Source organism: Corylus avellana, chromosome ca4, assembly GCF_901000735.1.
Source record: "Corylus avellana chromosome ca4, CavTom2PMs-1.0".
In the NCBI taxonomy this organism is placed as follows: Eukaryota; Viridiplantae; Streptophyta; class Magnoliopsida; order Fagales; family Betulaceae; genus Corylus; species Corylus avellana.
The window spans coordinates 26,952,406-26,970,694 of NC_081544.1; the positions used below are offsets into that span (position 1 = coordinate 26,952,406).

General features: G+C 37.7%; 2 protein-coding genes and 1 non-coding gene across 3 annotated transcripts; 2 read left to right on the forward strand and 1 right to left on the reverse strand.

Moving 5' to 3' along the window:
- Positions 1-250: 250 nt before the first annotated feature.
- TRNAS-AGA (transfer RNA serine (anticodon AGA)) lies at positions 251-332 on the forward strand. Its single transcript has one exon. It is a non-coding gene; the product is annotated as a tRNA-Ser (tRNA).
- A 1,107-nt stretch (positions 333-1,439) lies between these two features.
- On the forward strand, positions 1,440-5,775 carry LOC132179883 (uncharacterized). The gene is made up of 4 exons (XM_059592675.1): positions 1,440-1,693; positions 3,944-4,014; positions 4,200-4,335; positions 5,443-5,775. The coding sequence occupies exons 1-4, from the start codon at positions 1,537-1,539 to the stop codon at positions 5,526-5,528; spliced, it is 450 nt and encodes a 149-aa protein (XP_059448658.1). The 5' UTR covers positions 1,440-1,536; the 3' UTR covers positions 5,529-5,775.
- Positions 5,776-7,424: 1,649 nt separating this feature from the next.
- On the reverse strand, positions 7,425-16,579 carry LOC132179232 (histone-lysine N-methyltransferase family member SUVH9-like). Its single transcript, XM_059591902.1, has 2 exons — positions 14,311-16,579; positions 7,425-7,708 (listed from the first exon to the last, which is right to left on the reverse strand). Exon 1 carries the CDS (start codon positions 16,413-16,415, stop codon positions 14,382-14,384), a length of 2,034 nt encoding a protein of 677 aa, XP_059447885.1. The 5' UTR covers positions 16,416-16,579; the 3' UTR covers positions 7,425-7,708; positions 14,311-14,381.
- Between the last annotated feature and the right edge of the window lie 1,710 nt (positions 16,580-18,289).

Consider the following 18,289-nt stretch of genomic DNA (forward strand, 5'->3'; position numbering starts at 1 on the left):
TATGAAACCCGATCCAGCGTCTAACCGGAGCTACGAAACCAACCCGATATCTGAATTCTGAAGGTTTAAAAAAAATAAAGCGTTATAACTTTAGGCCCTGTTTGGTACACTGTAAAAAGGACTACTATGGATTGGAATTAAAATGAGTTAAGCACTTTTCTATTTGAATTGCTAAATTGAATAGACGGGTACACCACACAAAGCGTGACAAGAAAACAACAACCTTAATAACATCCAACGTTAACATTCTGTGAGCATGCCGGAGTGGTTATCGGGCATGACTAGAAATCATGTGGGCTTTGCCCGCGCAGGTTCGAATCCTGCTGCTCACGCCTATCTTCTATTTTATGTTTTAACATAAATTTTCTTGCCAATGTAGCCTGTCATTTGCAAAACATTATTATTTCCCAACTGTTATTTTGGCAGCCAGTGTATGTGTATCTATATCAGTATATGTATCAAATTATTTTTCACTATTTGCAATATGAGAAATGATAGAGATACTGCTATGGCCATTATGATATAGCTGCAATAAACTAGGAACATAAAAGAGTGGGAAAAAAAAAAAAAAAAATGTTATTCTTGTGTTCTTCAACCTCGACGACCTTTATGGTAATTTCCTTGTTCTAACCAGTAGATAATGGAGTAGCATTTTTATTTGCCTCACTCTGATATTTTTGTTGAATGAGAAAAAAAAAAAAAAAAACACTAACTTTTAAACACAGCTACTATGGGAATTTTTAGCAGGCTGAAGACAAATATGTTGTCTTTCATTTTGTGCAATTTTTTTGAGACCATTAAATACTTTCGCAAATTTCTGTATCCTTTCAATAAGTCCTATGCATTGTCTGCAACTTTGTGCATATGTGTGAGTATGGGACTGTTTTGGTGCTATTGTAACATAAGATGGGACAAATATATATATATATATATATATATATATATATATAATTTCTGATGATAATTAATGGAAAAGCTTCACTTATTAGCTTTAAATTTTTAATTTTTACAATGTCAGTATTTCAATATTTTTTTCTCTTTTGATTTTACCCTTTTTTTTTTTTTTTTGTTAAAATGCCTCCCTTTTTTTGAAGTGAAAAGCCGTGGGTCATCATAATTTTTATTATTATTATTACTATTTAAGTAAATAAAAAATAAAAAAGGGTGAAAGCTAAATAAGAAATTGTTAAAATACCGACATTCTAAACAGTTTAGAATTTTGATCCAAAAACGCTGATATTTCGGGGTAAGGGAAGTTTCCGAAACATTTGTTGAGCCAACAATGTCAGTGTGGAATTTGTAGGTTGACCCTTCCGCAAATCGCTGCCACTGAGACGGCAGGATCGTGGCGCACTAGTACTATTCTACCCACTATAGATATATATACTCCAATCCAAACTTCAAGTCCAAGTGGGACCCCCAAAAAAGTGATGTTTAAGCGGCTGGTTTTGGATGCCCAACGTTACTATTTTAGGACGCGAAGAACGAGGAGGATGAAAAGGAGGAGGGAAGAAGAAGAAGAAGATAAAGATAAAGATGGAATTACCGCAGGCGTGGAGGATGAGGCTCTCCTTCAGGAACGCAACCGTAGCGGTGTGCTTCTTGAACGTTGTCGCCGCTCTTCTCTTGATTCAGGGCTTCATCTCTTCCGCCTCTTCCCGCAGCAAAATATCTGCTTCTCAGTTCAATTCTGGTCTCTCTCTCTCTCTCTCCCTATTACTGAATTTTGTTATACTGCTGTGAATTTTCTTTGTCAATGAACTGAAAAGGGTCGTGGGTGTCCAATATGTTTGCAAATTTTTTGTTATTTTATGTGCTAAATTTGTGATTTTTCTTTTCCCTATACCCTTTTCATTACTTATCAAAAAAAAAAAAAAAAAAAAATTGTGACTTTTCTTGCCTTTTTGGGTTATCCGATTAAGGCAAAATAATGGATTCTTGTTGAATTGAAGAGAAATGGATTGTCGAAATTTTGATCTTGTTGGTCAATAATTGGGTAACCCATTTTTGTTTAGGTTGGGTTTTTTAGAATCAAAATCTGAAATTTGATGGGTTTTTTTTTTAAAGAATTGTGTTGAGTTTGATTCGATGGTACGTGTATCCTAGCCTCCTATATATCCTTGTGGTTGATTGAAATTATAACGCCTTGAAGCTGTATGGGAAGGATGGCTGATGTTCGTAGGTTTAAGAATAGGGTTCTTTGTTTGAGAGAAATGGCTTGCAGTGCTCACTGCATTTTGGGGTTCTTTGAACTAAAGGGTGTACTCTATTAAATATTTAGCCGTTGTTAGCACTTTAGTTTCAGTTAGAATATCAAGTCTGCAATGGTGCATTGTTATCGGGGTGGTAAAATCTTCCATAGTCTTTTTTTTCTTTAATTCTTATTCTCTTGTTAATCATCTTCTTGTAGATGCCCAAAAAAAAAAAAAAAGACGTCTCACTTGGAAAAGGTTCGTTTTAAGAGAATTACCATTGCAAAAGGTGTCATGAAAAGGCACCCGTTAAAGTTATGTAAGCCTTGGCCATTACACGGCCAAGGCACTCTGTTGCCTGATGGGGAAGAATTCTCTTCTTTCTGCGAATCTCTTTCTTTTCAAGTGTGACTTTGTCCTTTGGGGGGGGGTGGGTTATGCACATAGTGCTCTGATCTCAATCCTTTTAAAGGAAAGAAGTGGAAGTGGTGGCAGATCAGACAAAGATTTATCTTTGTAGTTTCTGTACTGTGCTGACATTTTATTTGGATGTCATCACCAGTCCAACAACAGAGTACACATGTCAATATTAATATTTAACTGGGATGAACAAGGACTTCTCAACTTTTTGGATTGGTTTGCTATCCCTTTCATGTGTTTTTCTAAGATTAACATTTGAGGAGACATAGAGTACATGTCTCTGAAATTCATTTATGATGGCCCACATTCAATTTAGCTCTGCGGACCTTATTAAACATCATGGTTTATATAGTCTACTAAAATCAGTGTTGTGACCAGGACAAACTCCTGCAAGATGATTCCTTGTTAACCAAATCAGTTGTTAGAGTGCACTTCTTTGCAGCATCGATCTTGAGGATAGGTTTTAGGTTTGTTAGCTAATTGTACTGATGCAGGCTCTTATTTAATGTTTTTTACCCATTTAAGATAAGCTTCACCATTTCCGAGTTCTTACACTCGAATCACATTTCTTGTATAAAGCCTAAGCTGGGATGGAGTTTGTGACTTTTCAGAAGTCGAAATTGAATTTGCTCAAAATTTTGACTGAATGCTTTTCTTTTGGACTGGCCTTGGTTTCACTAGACGGTTGAATACAAATCAAACCTTGAAGGACCACACCATTCTCATGGTTTTAGATCACCTTTAAAGATACATGAGCTTTTAAGGTGGCTCCAACTATTAAGCTACCTGAGGTTGAACTATAGTATCAAGCCGGGATTGGCAGCAATTGCAAACATTTTCTGGGAGTGCTTAATATATTTAAACACATCGTATGACTGACAAGGGAGTCATGAGTATCTCTCTACAATTGTTAGTTGATGGCATTAGATGATAGCACTCCTTGAAGTGGTAAAATATGGTTATGGAGCATTAAACTGCAGAAAAAAGTTATATTTTTTGATGACCTAAAGATATTAAGTAGATTCAAGTGACTTCTCAAAAAAAAAAAAAAAGATTCAAGTTCTGGTTCTTGGCCTGACATGAAAGTATCAAATTATATGGGACAACTTTTTTTTTTTTGAAATGTTATATGGGACAACTTGGCAAAACATGAAGGCATCACATGACATGGATCTAGAAATTTGTTGCTCTTCACATGGATTACTTCCTAAGCTTGATCATGAATTCTTATTGATTTTATTTAGGGTTCTTTTCTCTGTTCAATTTGTTATTAGATTACTTGATGATGCTGATTGACTAAGGCATATTGCCCAAAATTTCCAAAAATGCAGCTCAATTCAGGTATATCAAGGAATCTGAAGAGATCCGTCTTGCTATGCAACCCTTGGAACTGATTAAAAGAGTAAGCATGGCTTCTAATTTGAATGAGTTCATTATTATCGCTAGTCCTGCTATAAGTTAAACAGAAGCATACTGTTGGCACAGAAAGATGTGAATCAAACTATTCCCCTTTGTCTTTCCATTATCTAATGAATAATTGGTTCTGGAGTATATTTTGCATTAGGTTGAATCTTTTCCCATTTATAGGTGAGGGAAATTGAGCAAGAAGTATATGCAGAACCAGAAACTGTCCAACAAAAAGATACAAAGCAAACTGCTGCAGTTGATCTTTCTAAAAGGTTAAATGATTTACGATCCCTTAATGATGCTAGCAGCTTGAAAGGTAACTTTTTGTGTTCTTGCCCTAGAATCTGCCCCTTGCCTCCTTTGAATTGTTAATTAAAATGATCGTGGACTTCCTGGTATCATTCAAGTATAAGATTATCTTGTATGTTGAGTTATGTATAACAGTAGTTATGTTTATTCTATTTGTCTATCCTTAAACAAAGAGGAAATTCTGTCATGTTGCTTGATCCAGCTGTTTTTCATGTTCGAAGACATCTTATTCTTTCTGCAGTGAGATGTTGTTAAATTGTGGCTTTTCTAGTGTTTGCGGTTGTAGTTTAAATTTGACATACAGTTGTGCTCCAGTATTATCATTGAATTACTTGCATCTGGACCTTTGAGTTTAGAATTTTGGATTTACGATTCCAGGTCTGAGTTTAGCACAGGAAATTTATGTAGATAAATTTCTTGTACGCCACTACAAAGAAAGAATTTTTTGATATTCTGACGGTAGTTATTTTGTTAGCATGTTTGATCAAATTTAAATCTTTGGCCTTGGATGTGTCACTAAAAGAAAGCCTTTCTCTTCTTTCAGTATTTGTCATGCAGTATGCCATTTCCTACAAAGTTTACCTTGGTTATTTCTGATTGTCACATAATCTATAGATTCATAACTCTCTTACAACAATGCCTTCTTTTGGTCATCGGTGCCCTCTTGAAAATCAGACACTTGATAAACTCTCAAAATAAATGTTGTCTAGTATCCAGTACAATCTTGTACAACATGCTTCATTGCAAAACCAGTGACTCCCAATTAATGGTATTGAAAGAGAGTTTGTTGTGTGTGTGGAGGGCAGGGTTTTATGTGTTACCCACTTCTTGGTTAATAGCACTATTCCACATATTGAGTTGTGCATATATCATAAGTTTTGCACATCAAATTTGATATTAATATTTAGAGTACATTTATTTTGGTATTCACAAGCTTTGTCCTAGTATGTCGTCATCTAGGAATCCAAATCAAGCATGAGTCAGTCAAAGCTTTTCTGACCATAATGTGTTTACTTATTACCTCTGGTTTTCCAATTATTTTTCTTGTCTTGCGGCATTACGACTTTGTTAATCTGATGGAGATGATTTTACTAGTATTTTTTATGTTCCTCAGCGCTCGAGGAATGGCGGAAAAGGAAGATGGAACGAGCCAGACAGCGAGAGCTTGGGAAAAATGGAACATTCACCTCTCAAGCCTGATTAATAACTTTTTTTAAAAAATGTTTATTTTGATCTTCGATGTATCAACCCTCATGAACAGCTTAATATCAAGTGGTGTGAACTTTACTCCTATTCTTGTATATATATCACACTACTTGATTTGATAGCATAGAAGAGTTTCTGTGTAAATCTCTTTATATCCGGCTCTGTATGCTGCTTTGATAACAAAGCTACTCTGGAACTTAAGTTCTACCTTAACTTTTAGTTGTCAACCTGCTTTACTTTAGTTTCTGTGTAATTCATTATATCCAGCTCTGTATGCATACATTTAGTTTACCTTAAAGAGATCTACAATATTTTGCATTCTTCTGATGATTGTAGAGGTGTGGAAAAACCTGTCTCAATGTTTGCAAGTGAGCCAACCTTCCCGAGATTTATTCTTCCAGAGTAATTCTTCTCTCTTCAGAAACTCTTCCAATTCGAATTTGAGGTTAAGTTCCAGGGAGAGGTTTTGAACAGAGGAGGGTTTATGTTGGATGAGACCAATCTGATTAGTGACAGAATTGAGTTTGCGGTGGATATTCCCAAAATGGAATTTGTTCCTATTTTTTGTGGTAGATTTAATGTGCTTGACTTTCTTTGACAAACGAAAAGCTTGGGTACTAGGGGGTGACATTTGCATTATTTAGGAGAATGAATGGGATGATGATTGGATGAAGAGGCTAGGATATGGAGTAAAGAGTAGAAGGGAAGAGATGGAGCCAGTGAGAAGAGGCAATGCCTCTGTCAAGGTGTTCCCTGATATTGCTATCCCCTACGGTGAAGCCCAAATCAACCATGTCAAGCCCAAATCGACCATGTCATACTGATTGATAAATTGTCTAAACACAACGTTAGATGAGCTAGAGACAGGTTCACCTGCAAGCTTGTCTTTCTGATCCAGAAGAGCATTAAATTCTCCCAGGCAAAGCCATGGCCCTTAGTTGGTGATTCCCAAAAATTGAACTTATTCTTCGTATAGGGAGGACCATACACATGAAAGAAGCGAAGGGTGGCTTGAGGGGTCAGAGTAAAATTAAGCACTAATAGTATTAGCAGTAAGAACAAATCACTTCGATTTCACACCATGTCTTCAAGCTAACAAAATCCCTCTACATAGAGCACAAAGGTGGGGAAAGAAGACAAAAGGGCCTTAAAGGGGGTAGATGAGAGGCCACCATAGAAGCTCTTGGAGAGCGACTTTTTTGCAAGAGGTGCATACAAAAATTGTATTGAAATATTTCTAAAAAATGAACAAGAAAAGCCCATCATATAATATATTTTGTTATTTGAACTAAAGTTATCCCAGGTAGGAAAAAAGACAATAAGTTCTTGTACTTGAGCTAAAGCTAGAGTGTTCAAATTGATCTTAACTGATCATCTTCAAGCAGGCAGCTTCTTTAGTTAACTTGCTCTCTCTGCAACTCTGACATAATACTTCAAGCAAAACAACATATTTTACTTCAGAAAATTGTGTAGCGTATGCGCAGAAATAACCAAAAAAAAATAAGGCTGCAGATTGGCTGGATGGCGTGCTATGGCTATTGGTCCTTTCATTACACCAGTCACATTGCCGGGTCTGACTAATTTGAAATAAACAAAAACATCCTTCAACATGGCACAGCCATATCTGAAGTTCAATAATTGAACAAAATGAATGTTTCAGGGCCCTGTAAATTGGCCATCATATGCTCAGGACTAGTCACAGTAATGGCGACCTAACTAGTAATCAATCATACAGCACGAATTCCTAAGGAGGACAGCAGTTTTCTCAAGCCAAAAAGAATTGGCTTTCACTCTATTGCCTCTAGACTACCACAAAACCTACCTGATTCATCCGCTAAGAGATGTAAATAGGCATCAGGAGAAGCCACCCACCCCCATCTGCACATGCACTGATACAATTTCTATACAAGCTTTATCCGATTTTGCACTTTATATATACAAGTTAAAAAGTACAAAAGATTCATACAGTCAAGCATACAAGGTTACAAAACACCGTGGCAACCAGTCCCAGAGGAATAGCTTGCAGAAAGACGTTGTCCTCATAGCAGTGAGATATCAAGTGAAAGCCTGATCAACAGTTCATTTGCAGCATCTACATCTGAGCAAAAAGATGAGGAGCAGAAAATTTAGGAAGGGAGGCGACATAACTTTGTAAATGTACAGTCGTTCCCCGTCTGCATAAGATAAGCAAAATACGTAAGCACATTTTCAATATTTACTGTAATAACAATGCTGCAAGTTTGCAATAATTTGTCAGACATGTAAATCAGGTCACGTTGATTCAAACAAATTTTAGGCATCGTTGGCAGACTCCCACATGAATTGACATGAAGACAGAATTAAAAGCAAATAACATTCAGAACCAAGCAGGACTAGCTGCAAAATTCTAAGATAAGAAAGCATCCAACTAAATCTCTGGACTGTACAGAGGTAAAACACAATAAAGCAAATAAGAAGAAACCAATATGAACCTAATTGGGATTACCAATGCAACTGGCCACCAGATGAAACCACACAAAGTTAATAATTAATAACTAAACTGAAAATAAATCCACTCATTTGAAAAAAATTTCAATCACTATCCAGAATAGATGAAAAAATAAATAAATAAAAAGAAAAATAAAAAAAGAAGGGATTTGAAAAAAACTAAAGATCATGTAAAAGAAGCTGCTCAACTGGGTTAAGCTATCCAAGTCCTTGCTTCTATTTCCAAGCCAAAAAAGATGTACACCTTTGATTACAGAAATTTCACACTGCTCTCATTTTAAAGCAATGAACCAACTTAGTCACTTCAGCGTATTTGGGAATTCATAAAAAATAGAATGGAAAGTACTGAATTAAAAAGAATGGGATAGAATGGAATCTACAAATATTCTCCATTCCACCCTTTTATTTCCTTTGGAATAACTCCCAAACAAGGGTATAGTGGGTTCCTTCCATTTCTTTCCATTCCATTGCTCCCCAAATATTCCCGTCCAACAGGCTCTTAATAATGTTACAACGAAATGTAATGCAGTTGAAAATAGTTGTGTTAGTATGTGTGTGAGATATAGACTAGCCAAGCATAAATTCATCAGTCCACTGAGAGGTAACTAGCACAGCTAACATCTTTTCAACGAAATTAAAGTCAAAATTGCAGGAAGGAGGAAACCAGAAACCACCATAATAACTTTCCAACATTAGCAACGGCAATTAAGTTAAAACGTTGGCTGTTGTGATCCCTTCAAATTTTTGAAAGAACTCCATGTGCTCCAGGTAACATTCAAGGATTCCCTCACAGTTCGGAACCTTTAACTTGCACAAAGGTTCCTTCAGGCTGGCACAGCCATATACGGTTATAACTTCTACATGCACCATTAAATCTCCTTAGACAGCTAAAAGGCTATTTAAGAATTAAAAATTGATTCGCCCAATACCCAAAACAAACAGGGAGGGAAAGATATTGATGTGAGCACCAGCCTGAACAGTGAACACCATCTATACTACTGTGACAGTTACAGCTCAAGCATCCAATTGAATATCACAAATAGTGCCACCACACATGCATTGACATAATTCACATAAATGTTGGATATGTACACTCAGGAAAAAGAATGTTGGATAAGTACACATGTGCTCCATACAGTAACACTTGCGTACTCCACATACGAGGATATCAAACAAACTGAGGAATTGATCCTACAGCAATCCTAAAATTAACTAGCAAATTGAGGTACACCCATTGCTCTGCCCCAGCCAAAAAAGCTCAGCAATATGCTTTACTAATGGGAGCAAAGTTGCGATCATCTATCAAACAAGTAGTTTAACTATATAATGCAATCAAATCCATAAATGAATCAATGCAATCAAGTCCTGCTCCCCTTTTTCCTCTCCAATTTGGTTGTGCCATTTCGGAGAGAACAAAAGACTAGACTCAACCTAACATCCTCACCCATTAACCATAGTACCTAGCTTCCCTTCACTCATGTCCGAACCTGTTGGATCGATATCCAGTTCCACCAGCGGCAGAGACAGCTGGATAGGTACCCCCAGCAGTAGCTTCAGCTGCTTACCTTGAACCTACTTTAAAATAGAAATAAATACTCACTTAAACACCCTGCAATAAGGAACATGCACACTCCAGTAAGTACCCAGCAAAGGGTATGTGTTTATTCACAACAATCCATAAAAACTAATGGAACAAGAGAAGGGGACGAGGTTTGTGCAAAGAAATAACAAGCTGGCAGCTTGGGTGGAGAAGTGCTTCTGGGGATAATCTACTCCCTCCTTCCCATACTGAGTGTCTTTTTTTATTTTTTTGCAAGTCCTTCCCTTACTGTGACTTATGTAAGACAAAAACACTAACTTAAAGAAAGCATTAATGCCTTGACAGCTCAAGTTCTCTACATGGTCTCCAAAAATTGCCCTGGTATAATTTGAACGGTTTATAAATGACATACAGTTCAAAGTGAGAGACAAAAAGGAAAAGTAAAAAATTGATTTTTAAATTGGACACAAACTTTGGGACAAGCAAAATTAGCATGTGTGGTACTCGTTGGAGGATAAAGTATAAAAATTATTACTCAGAAAGCACATTAAAGAGGGGAAAACCGATGCCCAACTGGATAATTGAAATGTTTGCACAGTTGGTCATGCACAAATAAGGCAGAGGTTTAGCAAAAGAGAATTAATTTATATGCATTCCACAAAAGAAACAACATTTTTACATTTTTGAGCCATAAGGCCTACTTGATAAGGCCTACTTGAAATCATCCCCTGAATCACAAAATCACTAACCTGGCATTAAAGCAGGGAGGCAAGTGGTCCTAGGAGTTCAAAAGGTGTGTGAGTGAATGTAAGTGAACTACCTCCGCAAAATGCATTTAGAATCTTTAATTAAAAATGTAGAAGAATCTTTCTCATTAAATCCATGTCACCACAAAACTCAACACACTTTTTAAAAAAATTTCTCAATCCTTCTTATAGGAATATTTTGACAAACATGTCCTTATTTTTTTAAGGTGAGGAGATTAATTATAACTCTAAAAATAAATAAAAATAAAAATAAAACAGAGAGGCGGCAGCCCAGCCACCCCAACAAAATAGAGGTAGTTGCACAGCCACCCCTCTCCTCCGTTGAGGGTGGCCACATGACCACCATTTTTTTTTTCCCAAATAAGTCAGATCTACAACTAAAAAAAAAAAAAACCACGTGGTTTCTCAAAATAAACATGTTTAGTGCTTTTTTTAAAAAAAAAACACAAAACACTTTTCAAAAAATTTAGCAAACAATTTTTCTAAGTGGACCCTTAATTGTCTAAAAAGTCTTGCTGAAAAAATTTCATGTTAATTAATCATTTGATTTGAACTGTTTTGGAAAGGAAGCTTAGTTGAGCACAAAGGCTTACAATTTCTGCCGAGCTTTCTCTTTTTTTTTTCCTGATCAACAACCGGGTAAGGGGAGAGAGGACAATTCCACTAAAATAAGACACAGATAAAGGACGGGACAACTCAACAATGTGTTATTTTTTTTATTTTTTTGAGTCAGTTAAGCCATTGAAAGACTACTGTAATAGAAACAATGTGTAATTTTAAAATTTCTCCATCATTGAATCATAATTCTCCGGCATGACAATATTTCAAAGGTTCGTATCATGCTATATTGACCAAGAAAAATTTGTAACATGGAGGATGTATCACAGTTATATATTTTGATTTCTCAGACAGGCCCCTGGGGTTTGATGTCAACAATCTGTTCAAATTTCTACATTTTTTTAAACTTAAAATACAGCCTATTAACCCCAAACTATCATATTGTTCCAAAATGAGAACAAGTAGGATATCACAAAGATACTACCCCTGAGGGGTTGGGAGAAGTTTTGTAGTCATGCTAAATTTGAGGAGGGAGATGGATCCAAAATTAGATTATGGCATGACATGATCTTTGATGTGGGGATACGACCCTTAGCCTTTCCAGTTTTATTTGGTATTATTGCGACCCTCATGGAATTTTCTGGAGGTATCATTCAGTGAAATGTGAGCTTTACGAGAACAGCTCATGATTGGAAAGTGGAAGCCTTTGCCTCATTCTTTATGATGTTGCATTTTGCGAGAGTGAGACGGAAAGAGGACAAGTATGGTGGATCCCTTCCAAAAAGGGTTTGATTGGTGTAATCCTTCTACAGTATCATGGATTGTCATGATTGTGTATGTTTTCCTTGGAACAGTATTTGGCAAACTAAGGTTCAGTTGGGGGTGGCCTTTTTTAGTTGGTCAACAGCCCTAGAAAAGATACTTACCATGGACAATCTCTGAAAGCAGCACATCATTGTGGTTGAGTGGTGTTGTTTATATAAAAGGAACGAGTCTATGGATCATCTTCTTCTTCATTGTGAGGTTGCTTGTGCCATTTGAAATGTCTTCTTCAGTCAATTTGGGTTTCTTGGGTCATGCCTAGATGAGTAGTTGATTTGTATGCTTATTGGTGGACTGCTAGCAACACTCAGAGTGCTACTATGTGAAAAAAGGTGCGCTCATACCTTTTGTGGTGTCTATGGAGAGAAATGATTTATAGAAGTTTTGAGCACCTTGATAGGAATTTGGAGGAAATTAAGTCTATTTTCTAACACTGTGTATCTTTGGATTCTTGCTTTTGGTGATTAGTTATCATGATTATCTTGTTCTTTTTGCCCCTCCTAATTAGGTGGCTTCTCTTGTATACCTCTTGTATACCTTGGGGTGCCTTACACTTTTAATGATATTTCTATTACTTATAAAAATAAAAAAATTTAAAAAAAACAAAACAAAACAAAACAAAAAAACAAAGATACTACCCCAAACATATAGCCTATTAAGAATCTAGAAAGAAAGACCCTGGCAACCAAGAATTTGTTCACATTTGGGAAAGTTGGTTTTAAGTTCGGCCACTTTGGGCCACCCCTACTCTGACCCAACCAAACCCAAACAAACCCAGTTGCTTTTGCTAGTTTTTGCACCTAGGTAATCATTATCCTTAAAAGTAAAAGATTAACAAAGCAACTTACAAATGAGTACACCATATCCAACAAACTAAATGGATTCAAATAATAGAGTAATATTAATAAAAAGGGATTAACGGACAGGGAAAATATGTCAACAATTGTAATCTCATACCAAGGAAATGAAGATCATTATCAACATTATCACGCCTCAAAAATTTCGTTATTAACACTGTTGGATACAACGAAAGATGACAATGTTTACAACTCACCTGAAATTGCCATAAAGTATCTAGGCATCACATTATAAGTTGTTAAAAATAAGCCAAAGATGTGACTCTAGGCTCACTAAGCTTAGGAAGGCACGTCTAAAGCCTGACTCACACCATATATTCAACACATACTGGAATCCAGACAATGAAAACTCATTGCCTCGTGTCTTCAAGAATGCTAACCACACTCATTAAACGTATCAAATCAAAATTGACAGCCAAAATACATTCCCAATCCTAATAATAGCAGAAATGCACAACAAACCTGCCCAAACATTGAGGACCTGACTTTAGACAGTATTCACCATGTAATCACAAACCCACAATCTTAGTCCTCCAAAAGAGCATTTTTTTGAAAAAATGTTCATACCTAATATTCTTCATATTCCTAGGTTCCCTCAAATCATGACGTACACAAGACAAGAGTATGAATCATTTCTTTTAGACTAGAACAGTGTGAATTATAAACAGCATTTCCCCTCATTCCCCTAGAGTTCTACAGTCATCATTGGGAGTTGATTTTTTAGCATCATAACTTTTTTGAGTCTTGAATATGGATATCTTTCCTATAGCTAGTGACAAAATTACTACACCAACTACAAATCCACAACTCCAAATAGTTTAGACGACCACAAAGTATTGGATAAAAACAAGATTCAAGTAATAATCCAGATGATAAATCCAGTATATGCAAACCCTAAAGCATTTAAATTTGCAATAACAGGTTCCTATACATATCCATCGTCAGGGTGTGGGGCTGAGTAGGTAGGTGTGTGCAAATGCGTGAGTGTTTTTTATGTAAGTCACACATAAACAAAGGTACCCAGTGAATCTTAAACTCAAGATCTCATCCTCTAAATGTTTTCACAAAAGGAGAAAGTGTTATTTGAGCTAAAGCTCATTGACAACTTGCGTGTACATAAATAAACAAGTCTGACAATGATTATGTGTCACCATAAAAGTACCTGACTCGGGAGCAATTTTTTGTATATAATGAATTGATCAAAAACTCCAAAGCACAAATGAACAAGGGAAGAAGAGCTAATATGAATACAACAAAATACAGAAAAGAAACCTTTCAAAATAGAAGGACAATACTGCTCGACGGGTCCATATATAATTACATTTCGATTATATATGAGGGAAAACTAGTATGAAACATATCTAACAGGTTCTAACAATTAGCCCAATAGAAATTACATAAAAGAAGTATACAACAGAGAATCAATGGGAGAATATAAATTTGAATATGAGCAGTTGTATGCTAATAAGAAACATAAACTCCATCTCATAGAAATGCAAAGTTCCCAACCTAAAAAATGTGCTCGTACAATGACTATGGTATATAGTTGCACAAGAAACAACACCCCTAGCACCTATAAATACACAACACAGTTGACATGGAACTAGAGCTAGAAGAAAGCAGAGAAAGGATATCAAGCACATGTAATTCTTAATAATCAGAAGAAAAACAGTGCATACTACTATGAACTTGTATTGGATTAAAAAAAAATGCAACTTTTACTGAGATAGAAAGTTGATGTATACCTCAGTGCATCATGTCCCCCAGACTCTGTGCTACACCACATTCAAAAAATGCATCAACTCTTCAAAAATCTTCAGTTACAGATAGACAGCTTCCCTGTCCATTCATCAGCCACGCCGTAATCAAGGCTGAGCTCCCTCATAGGAGGGATATTCTCCATTGCAAACAGCATAAGGTGAGGGAACATCAAGTTATTGTGATCATATAGCACAAACTGCACCAACACATTCGGAGTTGTACTATGGCTTATATAACAAGCAACGTTCCTCATTCTTGACACATCCATTGCAAAATCCAACGGAGGAACTAAGGGATAGGAGGGACGCACATAATCAGTGAATATCTGAGATAAATCCCCCCATTCTGCCCATCTACTCGAAAACCGATTGGGATAGATCAACGTATCACCATTCATGGACAAAATTTGGGCTTGATCCCTCGTCAGAACAACCCCCGCATATTCACATATAAAAGCACCAGCTTGTATCAAATCCAAGGACCGAACACCCCAACCCGTCTCCCTCGACCTAAACACTTCCAACCTATTTCTCAACCCTCTCTGGGTTACACGATTCCGGCAAGTAGGAGGGCACCTACAAAAGGGTCCACATTCAAAAACCAGAGGCTTCCCTCTCACAAGAATCCCATTGTGATCATATGCAAACTCTCCCCCATTCTTCATAGAACAAAAGCAATCATCCACACAACCCGAAACGCAATCACACCCCGTACCGTTCCCCGTCTGGTGAAACGCAAATGGCGGAAACACCGTCTTCACAAGATAGTCATAATACATGGGTTCCTGATCAGCATCAATGTCATTGAAGAGCAACACCGGCACATTCTCCTTCTTCATCGAGATATCGAGGCTAAGATAACCCACTGGCCTCGCCGCCAAGGGACTAGTCCTAAGACTCTGAGCAAACCTCATAACGGCGCTACCCATCTCCGCCTGCCCATCTATTCTCATTATCTTGTACTTGTAAACCCCAAAACCAGACTTGCCCACATCGAACCAACAATCGAAAATTCTATACAAGCCATCGTAAACATAGACCTTACTCGTCACGCCGCCCTCGTATTTGATCCCTCTGATAACCCTCACTTCAATCCCGTAATGCATGCTTCTCTCCAACGCCAAATTCCCACCTTCCAGCTTCTGGTGCACGCATTGCTTCGAGAACTTGTCCTGCCCGCCGTGGCCAGTGTAGATGATCACGTCCCCGGCATCCTCGTCGTCCTCGTACCCTCCGGAGACGATGATACTGGTGGCAATAGGCTCGCCGTTGGAGCTCTGGCTGGCGGGGACGTAGTCGATTCCCGCTTGTGCCTGGCCGTGCAAGCCGACAACGCAGAGCTCCATCCGGAAGAAGAAGAGATCGCCGATGTAGACCCCCGGGATGGAGCCGACGATGCGCTTGTCGCGGTTGAGCCAAAGGCCGCGGTCGCGCATGACGGAGGCGGCCCGGAGATCGCCGCGGAGCCGCCGGTTGAGGCCCGGATCTCCGAGCCGGCGCTTCTCGTCCTCCATCATGGAGAACACGCGCAGCGAGTCGTAGATCATGCGCGTCCGCCGAACGACGTCGCGGAAGTACCGCTGGTCCTCCATGCCGAGATCGGTCACGCGCACCAGCTCCCCCGAGCGCTGGTGCTGGGACCTCCTCCGCGAAACGACGACGGTTGAGACCTGGTCGCTGCTGTTGTGGTTGATGCTGTCGAGGGCGTTACTATCTTGTGGGACCGGGACGATTGCGCGTGAATCGGGGTCTATAACATCGCCGTAGCTCTGTAAGCGCTTCGCGAAGGCGGAGCGGAAGAGCTCAGAAACGCGGAAGAATTCGGAGTACACGTTGTCCTCGGAAGAGGAAATGCCCGACGGTTGAGGGGTATGTTCGGAATTCGCGTAATTTTCAGGGGTAGAGCTGGAAAAGAAGGAGCCCTGAGGAGTTTGTTGTAGTTGCTGCTGTTGCGGCGTTGGTTGGAGATTCTCAAGCGGCTCGTCCAACGGTTCCAGCTTCGGCTCGATTTTGGGGGTTAGCATCGCAGCCGTGGTGGTGGGTGGGTCTGGGAGCACATTGAGGTCTTGGAAGGGGATAAGAGAGCCCATTTCGTTAAAGGGACAACGAGTTCGAGTTTAGGGCATGGAAGGCTTCGTGGGCTTTTAGGATTCGTTAGGGTTTCGGACAGCGCTCACGAGGAGGAGGAGGCGTTGTCATGGCGGATTTTCAAGACACAGAGAACTGTGTGTATTGTGGGGGAAGTGAGGAAAATTTTGAAACTGAAAAATATGTTGGGATTTTGGACAGTTATATGACGTAAATGCCCTCACTGCGACTGTACGAAATTTGGTAGTCCGAGCAGTGACAGAGTTACGGTGGCTCTACAGCAAAGGTTATGAATGACCATTTTCATGGTGACACGCTATGTGGATGACATGATCTGCGCTACCATTGGGTCCCAACTGTGAAAAAAATTGTATGCTGACATGTTTCGTGAGAAAAGTTCTTAATTAACTTAAACACTATTCTTATTAAATTAATTCTTATTTAAAAAATAATGAAAGTGGTTCTCTTAATTTCTTAAAAAACAAAAAAAAAAAAAAAAAGTTACATGTAATCTCTTTTTCACATTATTAACGTGGCATTAAAAATTATCAGTGCATCTAAAATTAATAATAACGGATCTAAAAAGTATGCTCTTGAGAGCGTGAGAGAAAAAAAATATATGTATAGCATTTATCAATAGTTTATTGTCAACAAAAGAAAACCTATACATTCAAATGTCAACTACTTCAGAACAACAATTAGTTGAAGTTTGAATAGGGGCATAAATAAATCAAACCAATCTTGAGATTTTTCAAATACATTTTTACTTGTTGCCCAAGCATTTTGGAAAAATATATATTTATATATATATAGCAAATCTTTCTTCAGTATTTTTGTTCATAAAAGTTGAAGTTTCATTAAATTTTAATGTTTTAACGGTTTATATTTCCTTAGATTTTCTTCTAAACAATGTTTTACTTTTAACACAAATTGGTAGTTCTAGGATCAAAACAAAGTTTAAGAATAAAAAATCTTGTAAGTGTAGAATTTGATCGCTTTGTTCTTTGAAACTCTTCCCTGCACTATGATGTCATGAGCTGTTTGAAATTTAGGATGAATGTGTTTGATTTTGTTTTATAGGTATGGAATAGAGTCATCTTCACTTCTAGGGAGTCGACATTAGGTGATATAGGCGGTCGACTAAGGATTCATTTGAATTTGTGATTTTAAAAAGTGTAATTTAAAAATAGAGATTTTAAAATGTGCGATTTGAAAACGTTATTTTTTATAACGCAATTAAGCGTTTAGCAAAATCGAGATTTGGCCTTTAAAATCGCAATTTTTTAAAACGCAATCCAAAACAATCCATAAAAACCTCCAATTAATAATTATACAATAAATATTAAAAAAAAAAAAAAAAAACCAATTGTTTAATGCTCTAATATGGGGAGAATGATCCTCTCGGTTTTAAACTAAATATATTGTATTCATTTTATGACCATGATTTAAAGTTAGTGCATACAATGATGTTCTCGATTCCACGTTAATTAAATTTTTTTAAAGACGTGCAAACATTAACTTCATATACACGTGAAATGAAGAGACCATGAAATTAATACAATCCAAATTCATTTGGAATAATTCTTTATAATTTTATTTTAAATCGACAACCCCTCCCCACCCACCCATCCCCCTCCCCTTCTTTTCTCTTCCCATCTCTTATTTCCTCTTTTGCTTAGATCTACCATTCAGATTCTCTATTGGCTTGTCATGTTCTGTGCACCGCCATCTGACAAGGATCTGATAGTCTCTAGATCTATTTTTTCCAGAATCAGATCTGGTTTTTTCCATCAGTTCCGTCCATCATGCTACCGATCACCGTGCTCGCCGGCCAACCCTTCTTCTAGCCGCCAACCTTCATGCATCATTTTGCCAG